This window comes from Dipodomys ordii, unplaced genomic scaffold (assembly GCF_000151885.1).
Source record: "Dipodomys ordii isolate 6190 unplaced genomic scaffold, Dord_2.0 Scaffold55, whole genome shotgun sequence".
NCBI lineage: Eukaryota > Metazoa > Chordata > Mammalia > Rodentia > Heteromyidae > Dipodomys > Dipodomys ordii.
Genome location: NW_012267271.1, coordinates 2,751,866 through 2,764,431, shown reverse-complemented (window position 1 = coordinate 2,764,431; position 12,566 = coordinate 2,751,866). Strand labels below are relative to the sequence as shown.

The 12,566-nt window shown below is 37.6% G+C and overlaps 1 protein-coding gene across 2 annotated transcripts in view; it reads right to left on the bottom strand.

Moving 5' to 3' along the window:
* Window positions 1–12,566, bottom strand: part of Pbx3 (pre-B-cell leukemia homeobox 3) — a 218,181-nt gene that overhangs the window by 22,183 nt on the left and 183,432 nt on the right. For both annotated transcript variants that reach the window (XM_013021536.1, XM_013021537.1), the window contains exon 4: window positions 7,967–8,102. In XM_013021536.1, coding sequence (XP_012876990.1) covers window positions 7,967–8,102 — 136 coding nt within the window. The remainder of the gene's footprint in view (window positions 1–7,966; window positions 8,103–12,566) is intronic.

Sequence of the window (12,566 nt, the reverse complement as noted above, 5' to 3'; positions counted from 1 at the left end):
AACAAGAAATGTACTCATTACCTTACTCATGTAATTGTAACCTCTCTGTACAGCATCTTTACAATAAAATAAAATTCTTTTTTTTTAAGTCACCAAGGAAATTTTATTGTATTCTATTAATATAAACATCTGTACAGAAAATTCCCAGTGAGCCCAAACTGATTTTCATTTCCTGCTTCCCAGATAGTTTGCAAGTTCACAGTTATTCATTTCATTTTCAGAATGATCTCTGACAAATACAGAGGAACTTAATTGCGCTGTGAATTCATTTCTTTCAGGACACAGAGCCCTGCAATTTCTTCATCTGGAAGATGGGCGTGTTAACTACAGAAAGGTATAAAGCCCACCTGCTCTCTCCACATCAACTCCTGCAGTGGGTACAAAGGTCCTTACAGATACTTAAACCAGTTCTAGAACTCATTGTTATAAGACTGATGTGTTAGGAAACTGAGTCATGAGTGTTAGGAAAGATCAAGTGGACGCAAGGAGAGAAAGAAGGCAGAGACTTCAGTCCACCAGAGCTGGCTTTTCTCAGGGCTGCAGGCAGACCTCATGTAACACCGAGCAGGGTTGCAGAAGCAAAGAGTGAGTAAAATAAAATTCTAAAAAAATATTCCATCATGCTACTCAAGGGCATACATTTGAAGGAGTATAAGTCAATATATGAGAGACATCTGACACCTATGTTTATCACACCATTATTTTCATTAGCTAAACTGATAAATGAAGGAAATGTAATAATACATATACATATATCAAGTAATTTATTCAGCCATAAAGAAAAATGAAATCATCTCATTTATAGGAAAATGGATGTAACTGGTGGTCATTATGTTGAGTGAAATAAACCAAGCTGATAAAATCAAATGTTGAATGTTTTTATTCATATGTTGAGTATAGACCTAAAAGATGATGATGATGATGATGATGATGATGATGATGATAATGATGATGATGACAATGGGATATGAGTAATAAGGACTAGGGAAGAGGAAAGAAAGGGAAAAAGAAATAGGCACAGGTGATCATGAGGAGGATCAAAGTACACACACACACACACACACACACACACACACACACATGCGCGCGCGCGTGTGTGTGTGTGTGTGTGTATGAGAACATAATGAAACCCATCAAACACTGAGAAAGGGGAAGGGGTTAAACAAAGCATAATAGAGCTGATGAGCTTGTTCAAAGTACACTGTATGTATTTATGAAATTAGCACAATGAAATCCCCTTGAATTATTAGTGTTCACTAATAAGAAATTACTGAAAACAAAAAGAACATACTGTTGAGAAACAACCATGGTAGTTCATGCATGCAATCTTAGCTACTCAGGAGGCAGAGGTCAGGAGGATAATGATTCAAGGCTATCCTAGTCAAAAAGTTCATGAGCCACTATCTCAGACAATAGAATCCAGGCATAATGGTGCAGGCCTGTCATCCTAGCTACTTGGGAAGCATAAATAAAAGGATTAAAGTCTAGACTAGCCCAAGCCCTACTAGAAAAAAACAAACAAACTAAAGGTGAAAGGACTAGGGAGTGTGGCTCAAGTGGTACAGCCACCGCTTAGCAAGCCCAAGACCCTGAGTTTAAATCTCAGTATCAGTTACTCTCCTTAAAAAGAAAACCCAACATAATACCAAATAAACAGCAGTTCAGCATTCAACAGTTCATTTGTTAGAATTACAATTGGGGTCAGTGCTATTAAGGAAAAGAAACTATGAGACTACATAATGGATATGAACTAGGCTTCATGGAATACTTTGGAATACTTCATTGAATACTTGAAGAAGTGACATTAAAAGTGAACTTTGAAGAAATAGAAATTAGTAAGATGTTTAAATGTCGGAGGGGAAAGATAGAGAACCCCAATCAAGAAAATAGGATAATTACTTATTACCAATGTTTCTCAGTGATAAACACTCTCCTAGATACTATATATGTCTTACCTCATGGCAAAGTCCATGATCCTATGAAGAACATGCTATTTTCTTAATATTTATTTTTTAAAAATTGTATTGGTAAGGTGATATACAGAAGGTTTACAGCTACATAAGTCAGGTAATGAGTACATTTCTTTTTGAACAGTGTCACTCCCTCCTGAAGAGCATGCCTATTTTTTATCCATATAAAAAAAAAAAAAGGAGGGGGGTATGGGAAGGGACGGGAAGGGGAAACAAAGGAGGAAGCGACAATGCTTGATAAGAAATGTACTCATCGCATTATCCTGCCCATGTAATTGTAACCCCTCTGTACAGTATGTTCACAAATAAAATAAAATTAAATTAAAAAAAAGAAAAAAAATATCTAAAATCCCTTCAAAAAAAAAAAAAGAAATGTACTCATTATCTGCCCATGTAATTGTAACCCCTCTGTACGGTATTTTCACAATAAAAAAAAAAAAAAGGCAAAGTGAGGTGAAATTACTCACCCAAGACCACAGAGATAATAAAATGAGTAATGACATTTGTGTCTGTTATGGTCTGAGACTTCAGAATCTGCTATTTTAACTCTTAGGTCATACTTTAACTCTTAGAATAGAGAGCAGGCTTAGGCCTGCTTGCATCCTTTGATCCCTTCCTCCCCAGCTTCTTCCTGTGGAAGTTTTATTCATCCTTTTTCAGGCTCGATATATGCCATTACCCAAGAGAACCATAGAGATCCTATGGACAGGAAGTGAGCCCCTCTTTGAACTATACGCTGTATATGGCACCCCTGTGCATCTGGACATTCTCTTAACTACCTATGTTTTCTGTAATAACATGGCTATATCTCCCCCAAGAAATCTGACATTTTTCAAGTTGAACACAATCTTGTTCACTCTTCCTTTACAGTGCTCATTATGCAGTAAGCACTCAGTATCTGTTAAAATGTTGAAATAGTCTCAAATCCTGATGAACATCTTTGGCTGGAACAAACTAATTTACTATTTTGCTATTGTTTCTATTCTCAAAACCCATATTCACAGGCACCAGTGGCCCACACCTATAATCCTAGCTACTCAGGAGGCTGAGATCTGGGAATTGCAGTTCAAAGCCAGCAGGGGCAGGAAAGACTTGGAAACTCTTATCTCCAATAAACCACCAGAAAACCTGGAAGTGGCACTGTGGCTCAAGTGGTAGAGTACTAGCTTTGAGCTGAAGAGCTGGACAGTGCCCAGGTCCAGAGTTTAAGCCCCACGAGTGACAAAAAAAAAAAACCAAAACCAAAACCAAACATAAAAACAAACCATTATTCATTTTAGAAAAATAATTTACTCTCCACAGAGCAAACAGAAGAGTCAGGACAGAATAATGGTCAATAGAACAGGATAAAAGAGGATACTTTTAGGAGAGGAACAGAAAGGTACAATGCCTATGTGCATGTGATCATACAAAATAATATAGAAATGAACTCCAGGAAATGCAAACAAGTTTTTCTTTTTTTGCTGTTTTTGTTTTCTTTTCTTTTTGTCCTCTTTGTTCACTTTTATGTCTTTGGGAGTATAAGGGGAGGAATAGAAATAGAGAGACAAAGGGTAAACAAATGCAGCAAAGTACTCACTGGACACTGTTGAAAATGAACTATACAACTTGTGGGTAGGGATAGAAAGGGAAAACTGGGAGAAAGCCAGGGAGAGGTAACATTGTCCAAAAAAAAAAATGTACTCTTGACCTGATTTATGTAACTATAAGCCCTCTGTACATCACCTTTATAATAACAATTTAAAAAAAAAAGTTTAAGAACATCTCTGAAGAAGACTCCAATGGGAACAGTTCAGAATCAACTCAGTGGGAAACGAAGAGGCTTGAGGGAAGAACCTGATCTGGAGTATTTGCCTTTGGGCTACACTCTCTTCTGCTCACTGCTCTCTCTCTGCTTTCTACCCTGCAGTGGGCCCAGGAGGCTGAGTGCCTCAGGCTTGCTTGATGGAAGCAAGAGAAAAGGAAGTAAAATGAGGTCTGAGTATTTTCTCCCCTGACTCCCTTACTGTAATGGTCTTTCCTTAGCCTCATTATTGGATTTTCCACATATGATCTCAGTCGTGGAGATAATCCTTCCTATATCTCTTGGGGCCAAGGGGTAGTAATAGAATCCCATGCCAACATTATCCTTATGGTATCACTATACTTGACCTACAGTTTTGAAAATACTCACTTTATTAAACTCTTCTCAAGTTATTCTAATTTGAGTGTGCCATCTGTTTTCTGCTGGGACTCTGACTTATAGATTAGCCTACTGGCCTGACAAGCCTCTCAGAGGCAAGGCAATGGAAAGGTGACATGCAGTGATGAGAGTCAGACTTGTGGAGAGACTGATGGAAATATTCTTGGATGGGCGGACTAGGCAAAAGGAGGCAAAAGCTGAGGCTGCACTGAAGATTCCCTCTGGGAACAGAAAAACTCAAAAAACACAATCAAATGTGGAAATCATCCCTCTATCCTTAGATCAGGTACCACATCAAAGAAATAAAAAGTCCACTCTAAATAAAGTACCTGACATTACAGGAGCAAAAGACCATGTTAATCACAGTCAGACAGCACATAGAAAATGACCACCACTCTAACATCACACCACCACCACCACCACCACTAATCAGAGGATGCTACTGCTTTCATTAGATCTTGTAGGTGGTGCCAGGATCTATACTACATATTACAGAATCTCATTTTTATAACTGCACCTTAATCCTACAGTTTAATAACATCTAACTTCCACTAAGGCACAAAATGGGAGCTTTCAGAACAGAGGGTCTTAAGCCATCTTCTTTTTTTTTTTTTTTTTGGGTCCGGTCATGGGGCCTGAACTCTGGGCCTGGGCGCTGTCCCTCAGCTCTTCAGCTCAAGGCGAGCGCTCTACCACTTGAGCCACAGTGCCACTTCCGGCTTTTTTCTTTTATGTGGTGCTGAGGAATCGAACCCAGGGCCTCAGGCATGCAAGGCAAGCGCTCTACCACTGAGCCACCTTCCCAGCCCCTTAAGCCATCTTCTAAGATGGTATGAAAGAACCAGTTTAACAAAATAGCTGCCATTTTCTTTCAACTTGTTTACTAACTGCACTTACAGCAGAAATTCACTTTTGCCTCTCACTGCTGTCAAAGTAACTGAAAAGGCCTTTATGGACAGCTGAAACAAACTGTAATTTGATTGCCATCTTTTTTTTCCCTTACTCTAATTATTATTTTAACAGTTTTCTTATTTTAATAGATTTTTTAATAAGGAAATCTTACTTACAAATTTTAATTAGCTTACTGAATATTCACTGCTTTGAAATAAGTCGTTTAATGAGTAAGGAGACCTCAGACTACAAACTAGCCTAGAGTCTCAACAGTAGCTTAAGGGGAAAATGATGTAAGCCCAAGCCTGTGTTGCATAAACTAGGACCTTTAGAATGGATAAGCCATACTGAAATTTTACAGGAACAAAATTAAGTTTATTTTCTTTCTTTTTATCAATGATTTCTGGGTAAGTGCTCCAGAATTACTATTCTTAGGCTTGAAACAACACCTTGTCAAGTTACTTCTCTAAACTTTAGTTTTCTCATTTGTAAGAATTAGATGCATACTGGACTATTTTTTTTAAAAAATAAAAGCTGATTTTGTACAGTCCTTTAAAGGCTCTAAAACTGTAGCTGAATGAAAGTATAATTTTTTTTTCTTTAGTCTTACTGAGGTTTGAGTTCAGGGCTTGCTCCATTGCCTACTTGGCAGGTGCTTTACCACTTAAGCTACACCTTCAGCCCAGCTTTTTGCTGGTTATTTTTGGAGATCAAGTCTGACTGAATTTTCTGCCCATGCTGGTGTTTAGTCTCCATCCAGATTTCAGCCTACAGAGTAGAGAGAGTCACGTGCTCAGCTGAAGGCATAAAATGTTATCCATTTTAACCTCTATCATTTCAGGTTCTCTCCAGTTTAAGGAGAAAAAAAAAAACCCTCCACCCTATCTTTATCTTACATTTCAATTACCATAGCAATAAAGAATTAACATTTTTCATTCTAAAAACACCTAGCAGAGCAGGTAGGGTTAGTCATTCAAATTCAAAATTGGAATCAGGAGAACAATGGAGTTTTCTTCTTGGCTTAGTAACTTGAATAATCAATGCAAGTTAGGTCTGTTCTAAAAAGTAAAAACATGTTCATACCTGCTCCAATAATTAAGAATATGTGACAATTTAAGTAGGTTTTTACTGAACATAACACTTAAAATAATTTCTTCTTTTTAAAGTTTTCCGGTTGTTATGTAAAAGGGGAATCAACCAAACTGAGCCTTAAGAAAGCAGATACAATTCTATATTAAGGATATGTATTTATAATTATATTGTTACAAATTAATGTAAGACTAATACATTATAAAATATTCACTTATCCATGCCTATTTATAACTATACTTAATGAAAACCTGAAGTATTACAGTACGTGATTTTTTTTTTTGTTTTTGGTCAGTCATGGGGCCTGAACTCTGGGCCTGGGCACTGTCCCTCAGCTCTTCACCTCAAGGCTAATGTTCTACCACTAGAGCCACAGTGGCACTTCCAGCTTTTTCTGCTAAGGTGGTGCTGAGAATCAAACCCAGGGCCTCATGCATGCAAGGCAAGCATTCTACCACTGAGCCACCTTCCCAGCCACAGTATGGGTTAACTCAGGCCAAAAGTATTATATTCATCCCTGACTTTTTCTTTTCTTTTTGGTCAGTCATGGGGCTTGAACTCAGGGCCTGAACACTATCCCTGAGCTCTTTTTGCCCAAGGCTAGTGCTCTACCACTTTGAGCCACAGCACCACTTCTAGTTTTCTGGTGGTTAAGCCCCATGACCAACAACAAAAAAAAGAAATGCTGTTAACCTACAAACAAAAATATGTGTATTTGGATAAAATTGTATTTTAGAAGTAAAGTCAGTATGATATATATTCATGCATCAGTATTTCAGCAATCCTCCTGTATATTTAAACAATCTGCAGATTACTTATAATATCTAATACAATGTAAATGTTATATAAATAATTGTTACATTATATTGGTCAACAAGTAATGACAAAAAGTCTGTACATGTTGCAATTTTTCACCAATGGACAGACCTTACTATACTTATATTTTAAGGAGGTACAGTTATTTGTATATTTTAAAAAGTATATCTAATCCTCAACACAATTACCAGTTAATTCAAATAAAACTAAACATATCGTTGTTGGAAGAAGATGTAAACAGACTTCAGGGCCATCAATGATTACAACTGGAATTCAAAAATAAACAACTCAGCCAGGTGCCTGTGGCATATGTCTGTAATCCTAGTTACTCAGGAGGCTGAGATCTGAGAATTGTGGACAGAAAAGTCTGTGATACTCTTATCTCTAATTCACCACCTGAAAATTGAAGTGGTACTGGGCTCAAAGTGGCAGATCACTATACTTGAGCAAAAAAGCTCAAGGACAGCACCCAGCCCTGAGTTTAAGCCCCAACGATAACAAAAAAAATTTTAAAAATAGAATATAAACAACTCTGGCTGGTATGAATTAATTTTTTTGTTTGATTAGTAATAAGGAAGGAAGCAAAGAAATCCTTGGGACTCAAACACCCGAATATACTTACCAAGAATGGGCTCAGTAAATTCTTCCAAGCTTTCACCCAAGAGTTATATTAAATTTCCTTTCGGCAACAAATAAATTAGTTTCTTACAAGTAGAAGCGTAGGTCAGTCATCTAAGTCAGGGAATCCAGGACTACATGGCATTATTGGAGAGTTACTTAAGTGTAAACTGTCTCTCCCCATGGCACATTTGTGCCATGATTATAGAAGATTTATACTAGGGAAAAGGAAGGGGACAGAATCTTGATACCTAGCCAATTAATGTTTTTAATTATATGAATTTTAAAGTTTTGCATAGCAAGGTAGAAATACCTGGACTTTCTATCTTCTTTGGTAACAGACTAAGTGGACACAACATTGGATGAAGAGACTCTGAATAAGGAGCAGGTCCGTTCTCACCTGTGACACTGTGATGCTGCATTTCTTGGCCAGCTCCTCTTTGGCTTCTTCACTGGGGTAGGGGTTGCTGAGGTGTGAATAAAAATATTCATTCAAGATTTCTGTGGCCTGTTTACTGAAGTTACGCCTTTTCCGTCTATGACAGTGGAAAAAAAAATCACAGTTATAATCAACATTAACCAAATTAGAATTACATAGAAAGTAGACTTCTATTTTTAAACATCCTTAGGTTATAATTTATCACTCTAATATTCTCTGTTATGCTCTAGGCATTCTACAAAGCAGTAACCAACATATTTTATGATAGCGCATCACTAAGAAAAGTACTAGAATATGAGGAATAGCCTATTTCATTCTTTAGTTTATTCAGCAAATATTCTGGATCTAATATGTTCTAGGTATTCAATGAAGATCCACAGAGACTGAAAGATACAAAACACACAGAGAGGCTATATAGACAACTGGACATCTAGGGGAGAGAGTAGTAAGATAATGAGAAAGACATTAGATATGGACCACAAAAATAGTTACAATTCATAACCATTATCAAGTATCATGAAGGAAAAGCTGTAACACTGAGAAAGGTAAACATAGGTTATAGAGTGAAGAAAGATTTCCTTGAGTACCAGCACAACTATGTTTATTGCAGCATTATTTACCATAGCTAAGATATGGAACCAACCCAGATGCCCCTCAGTAGATGAATGGATCAAGAAAATGTGGTATATATACACAATGGAATTCTATGCCTCCATCAGAAAGAATGACATTGCCCCATTTGTTAGGAAATGGAAAAACTTGGAAAAAATTATATTAAGTGAAGTAAGCCAGGCCCAAAGAAACATAGGTCCCATGGTTTCCCTTATTTGTAATATCTAGTATATGTATGAGTCAAGCAGAAAAGGTCAGATAATGTGATGTCAGGAAAATGAACTGTTAGATGTGAATTTTAATGTTTTTTTCTTTCATGCATGTGTTTCTAACGCATTTATAAGATTATCTCTTTGTTGCTTTGTATGTCCCTCCCCCACGGTATAACCCCTGCTTTCACTATATTTGATGTCAGTATAACTTGTGGAGGAGCTGGGGAAAAACCAGTTGTTTAAGGATACAGGTGGACCTGTTGCAACAATGAGAAGTACAAGTTGTCATGTCCAAAACGAGCTTTACAACGTCGGTGCAGGGGGGGGGGGGAAGGGGGGGAAGGAGAAGGATTGGGATTGGGGGGGAGGGGGGGAGCTGGGAAGGGATATGAAGGGTAAACAAAGGAGGAGGCTGCAATGCTTGGTAAGAAATGTACGCATTATCCTGCCCATGTAATTGTAACTCCTCTGTACAGTTTGTTCACAAATAAAATTAAATTAAATTAAAAAAAAAAGATTTCCTTGAGGAGTAAGATTTCATCTAAGACTAGAAATGTGTAGGGGTTAGACAAAGAGTGCTGAGATAAAGAGTAAAATGCACAGAGCGAGGAAATGGTCCTGGAAAAGAGAATTGAGGAGGCTAGAGTATGGAAAAGGGTGGGGAGAGTATGAGATTAGTCTGGAAGGACAGGAAGGGCTAGATGATAGATGTTTAGTGGGCCTCATAAGAATTTTTGGGTTTTAGTCCAAGTGCAATAGGAAGCCATTAAAGGTTTTAAATTGTCATGTTTTTAAAAGATCATTTTGACTGTGGAGAAGAGTTAGTTGGAGGAGGGTATAAAAGGATAAGGACAATTTATGGAAATGTACTGGTCAAAGTGAAGATAACTGTAACCTGGAACAGGTTATGAGAGCCAAAGAAATAATTAAAGTTACATCAGGAAAGTAAAGCAGTAGGGTGTGTTGAACTGGATGTGAAGTGGATGAAGAAGACAGAAGTAAAGAGAAAAAGATTTCCTTAAACCACCTCGACAACCATTTCTGAGGTTTTCTGCTTCAGCAACTGTCTAGATGTAGTTATAACACCTCACAAAGGAAAAAGTAAAGGGGGAAATTTTTGATCTTGCTGAAATGACAGACAATGATCCAGGATTTATTAACATTTAAAGTAGCAAATATTTCATTTATATTTAAGTATTATCATTTAACATTTTAAGGAATTTCTACCTGAAAATTAACAACTTTCAGATTACACTTTAGAAAATTTCACAACTAGAAAATATTACATAATTTTCTTAATACTTGGTAGAAAATAATAGTAACAGTGTTCTCAACTTTGAGAGCCTACAGTTGTAAAGGTATGTACAGTTTCCACAATGTCACTAACATGGCAGGTAAAATATGCAACATTCAAGGAGAGCCAATGGGGCAAGAAAAATTTACATCTGATAAAAATATCCCAAGTTTCAGTCCTGAAATAGCTAATTTCTGTGTTTCTACAGGTTAAACCAGTGTTTCCTAAGGAATGAAGATAAGATTCAAGATATACTTGGGGACTAAAATCAATAGGATTTGATGATGAATTGGGTGGAGGAGGTAGTAAGGAAAGAGGAAATATAAGTATTTTCAGAATAAGAACAATTTGTATTTTCAGGAACCATATGTAGTTTGAATAGAAAGACAAGGCTTCAAAATGGAGGTACACTGAAGAGATACACTTCAATGAGCAGACACATAGAGGAGTAACAGTGTCAGAAAGGTCTAAAATAGATACTCAACCTGCCAAACATACAAGCATTATCTGGCCCACAGATATAATTTGTTGAGACTACACACACAGTAATAACCTACCCTAGTCATAAAAATCTAGGTTTCTGTTTTTTTTTGTGAAACACTGGAGGATTAGTTATGCTGGACTCCCATTCTTAGCAACTTAAAGCTGAGGAATGGCTATTCTTAGATATGCACCTGTCTGTTCTAATTCTTATCACACCTTTAATCCAGAAAACTCACATACATAAGTGAGTGAGTTTGTATCTCCCAGTTACAAACTACAATCTAGAACCCAGGAAGAAGGCCCAGGGTAGAGGGGAGCACAGAGCACCTAAGACATTTGTTTGGAAATGAGAATATTTGAAAGACTAGGAAAACAAAGAGAAGCTGTATTCACATAGATTTTGCTTAGAGGAATCATTAGCAAACATCAAAAAACTTCAGAGGACAAAATTATGGGCAGAACAGAACACTTCATCACACATTCTGGCTGTATCCGAGCTACAACAACAGCAACTATACCAGTTTAATCTTAAATGTTTTACACTGGCACATGCTGCAGATTGTACAATCATCAACAAAGATAAGCAAGGCCTTTCAGAAAATCAGAATGAGGAGGAAAATCAGCTATCTGAACAGGCATGTTTGCCTAGAGCAGAGCAACTTGCCTTCTTGGTGCAGAGGGCTCGCCAAGAGGCACTGCATAAACAGGTGGAACCAAAGCACACTATCTGCATTCACTTCAAGGCATAGGAGAGAATATGGCCTTATGATTTATTTATTTCTCAGAAGAACATCTTGTAGAAAATTCCCATTAAGCATCTCTCCTCTTTCACCCTCCCAGGGTTGCCACACTTTAGAAGGCCTCGGGCCAGTTTGTGCAGTCCCAGGGCTATACTAACTGCAGTCTCTGCAGGAGGAAGGACTCCGCTCCAAGATTTGCTGCTCTCTCATTCTGGCTAGGCTCACTCTAGGCTGTTAACATACTTTCTCTTTATGGAAGGAAAATAAATCATTTACATGTATACATAATGAATGCAGTTACAGAAAAAAATAAGCATACATGTTGAAGGAGAAAAAAATACCAGCAGAGGCCGGGCGCTGGTGGCTCCTGCCTGTAATCCTAGCTACTCAGGAGGCTGAGATCTTAGGATCACGGTTCAAAGCCAGCCCGGGCAGGAGAGACTGTGAGACTCCTATCTCCAATAAACCACCAGAAAACCGGAAGTGGCGCTGTAGCTCAAGTAGTAGAGCGCTCGCCTTGAGCTGAAGAGCTGAGGGACAGCGCCCAGACCCAGAGTTCAAGCCCCACGGCCAACCAAAAAAAAAAAAAAAATACCAGCAGAAATAAAGACAGCAAGAGGGGAGGGGTTCTTACCTTTTAGAAGTACTTTTTAATATCTTTGTTACATAATGCTTTTTAACATTATCAAATTTAACATACAACTTACAAAAAAATTCTGGGTTTTTGGTAGTCCTAGGGTTGAACTCAGGGCCTTTAGCTTGTTAGGCAAGTACTCTTATCACTTTAGCTCCACACTAGTCCTATGGGGTTTTTGTGTTGTTGTTTTTGTTTTCTGATGCTACTTCCCTAACTTGGACTATAGTTGTTAGGTGAAAATAATCATTTATATAGCTTATTGATAAATTATTTTTGTAGCTGACTATAATGAGGGGAAATGCAAATGTATATAGGCTTTCAAGAACCTGTGGCTTTCTAAGGCAGGGGGGTGAGGGGGGATCGGGAGGGTATGTGCAGAGAAGAGTCATTCATGAAAAACTTCAAGAAAATGAAAGCAGAAATGTTCCAAGTTTGTTCTAATATTTTCATTTCTGAGAAACTGCCCTTAGGAAATAATTCTAAAAGTCAAAAGGATTAATACACCAAGATTTTCATAGAAACACTAGTTTAAACAAAAACCTGTTTACCTTCTGTCTTCGCTCCCTATTTTCCTTTATTTTTC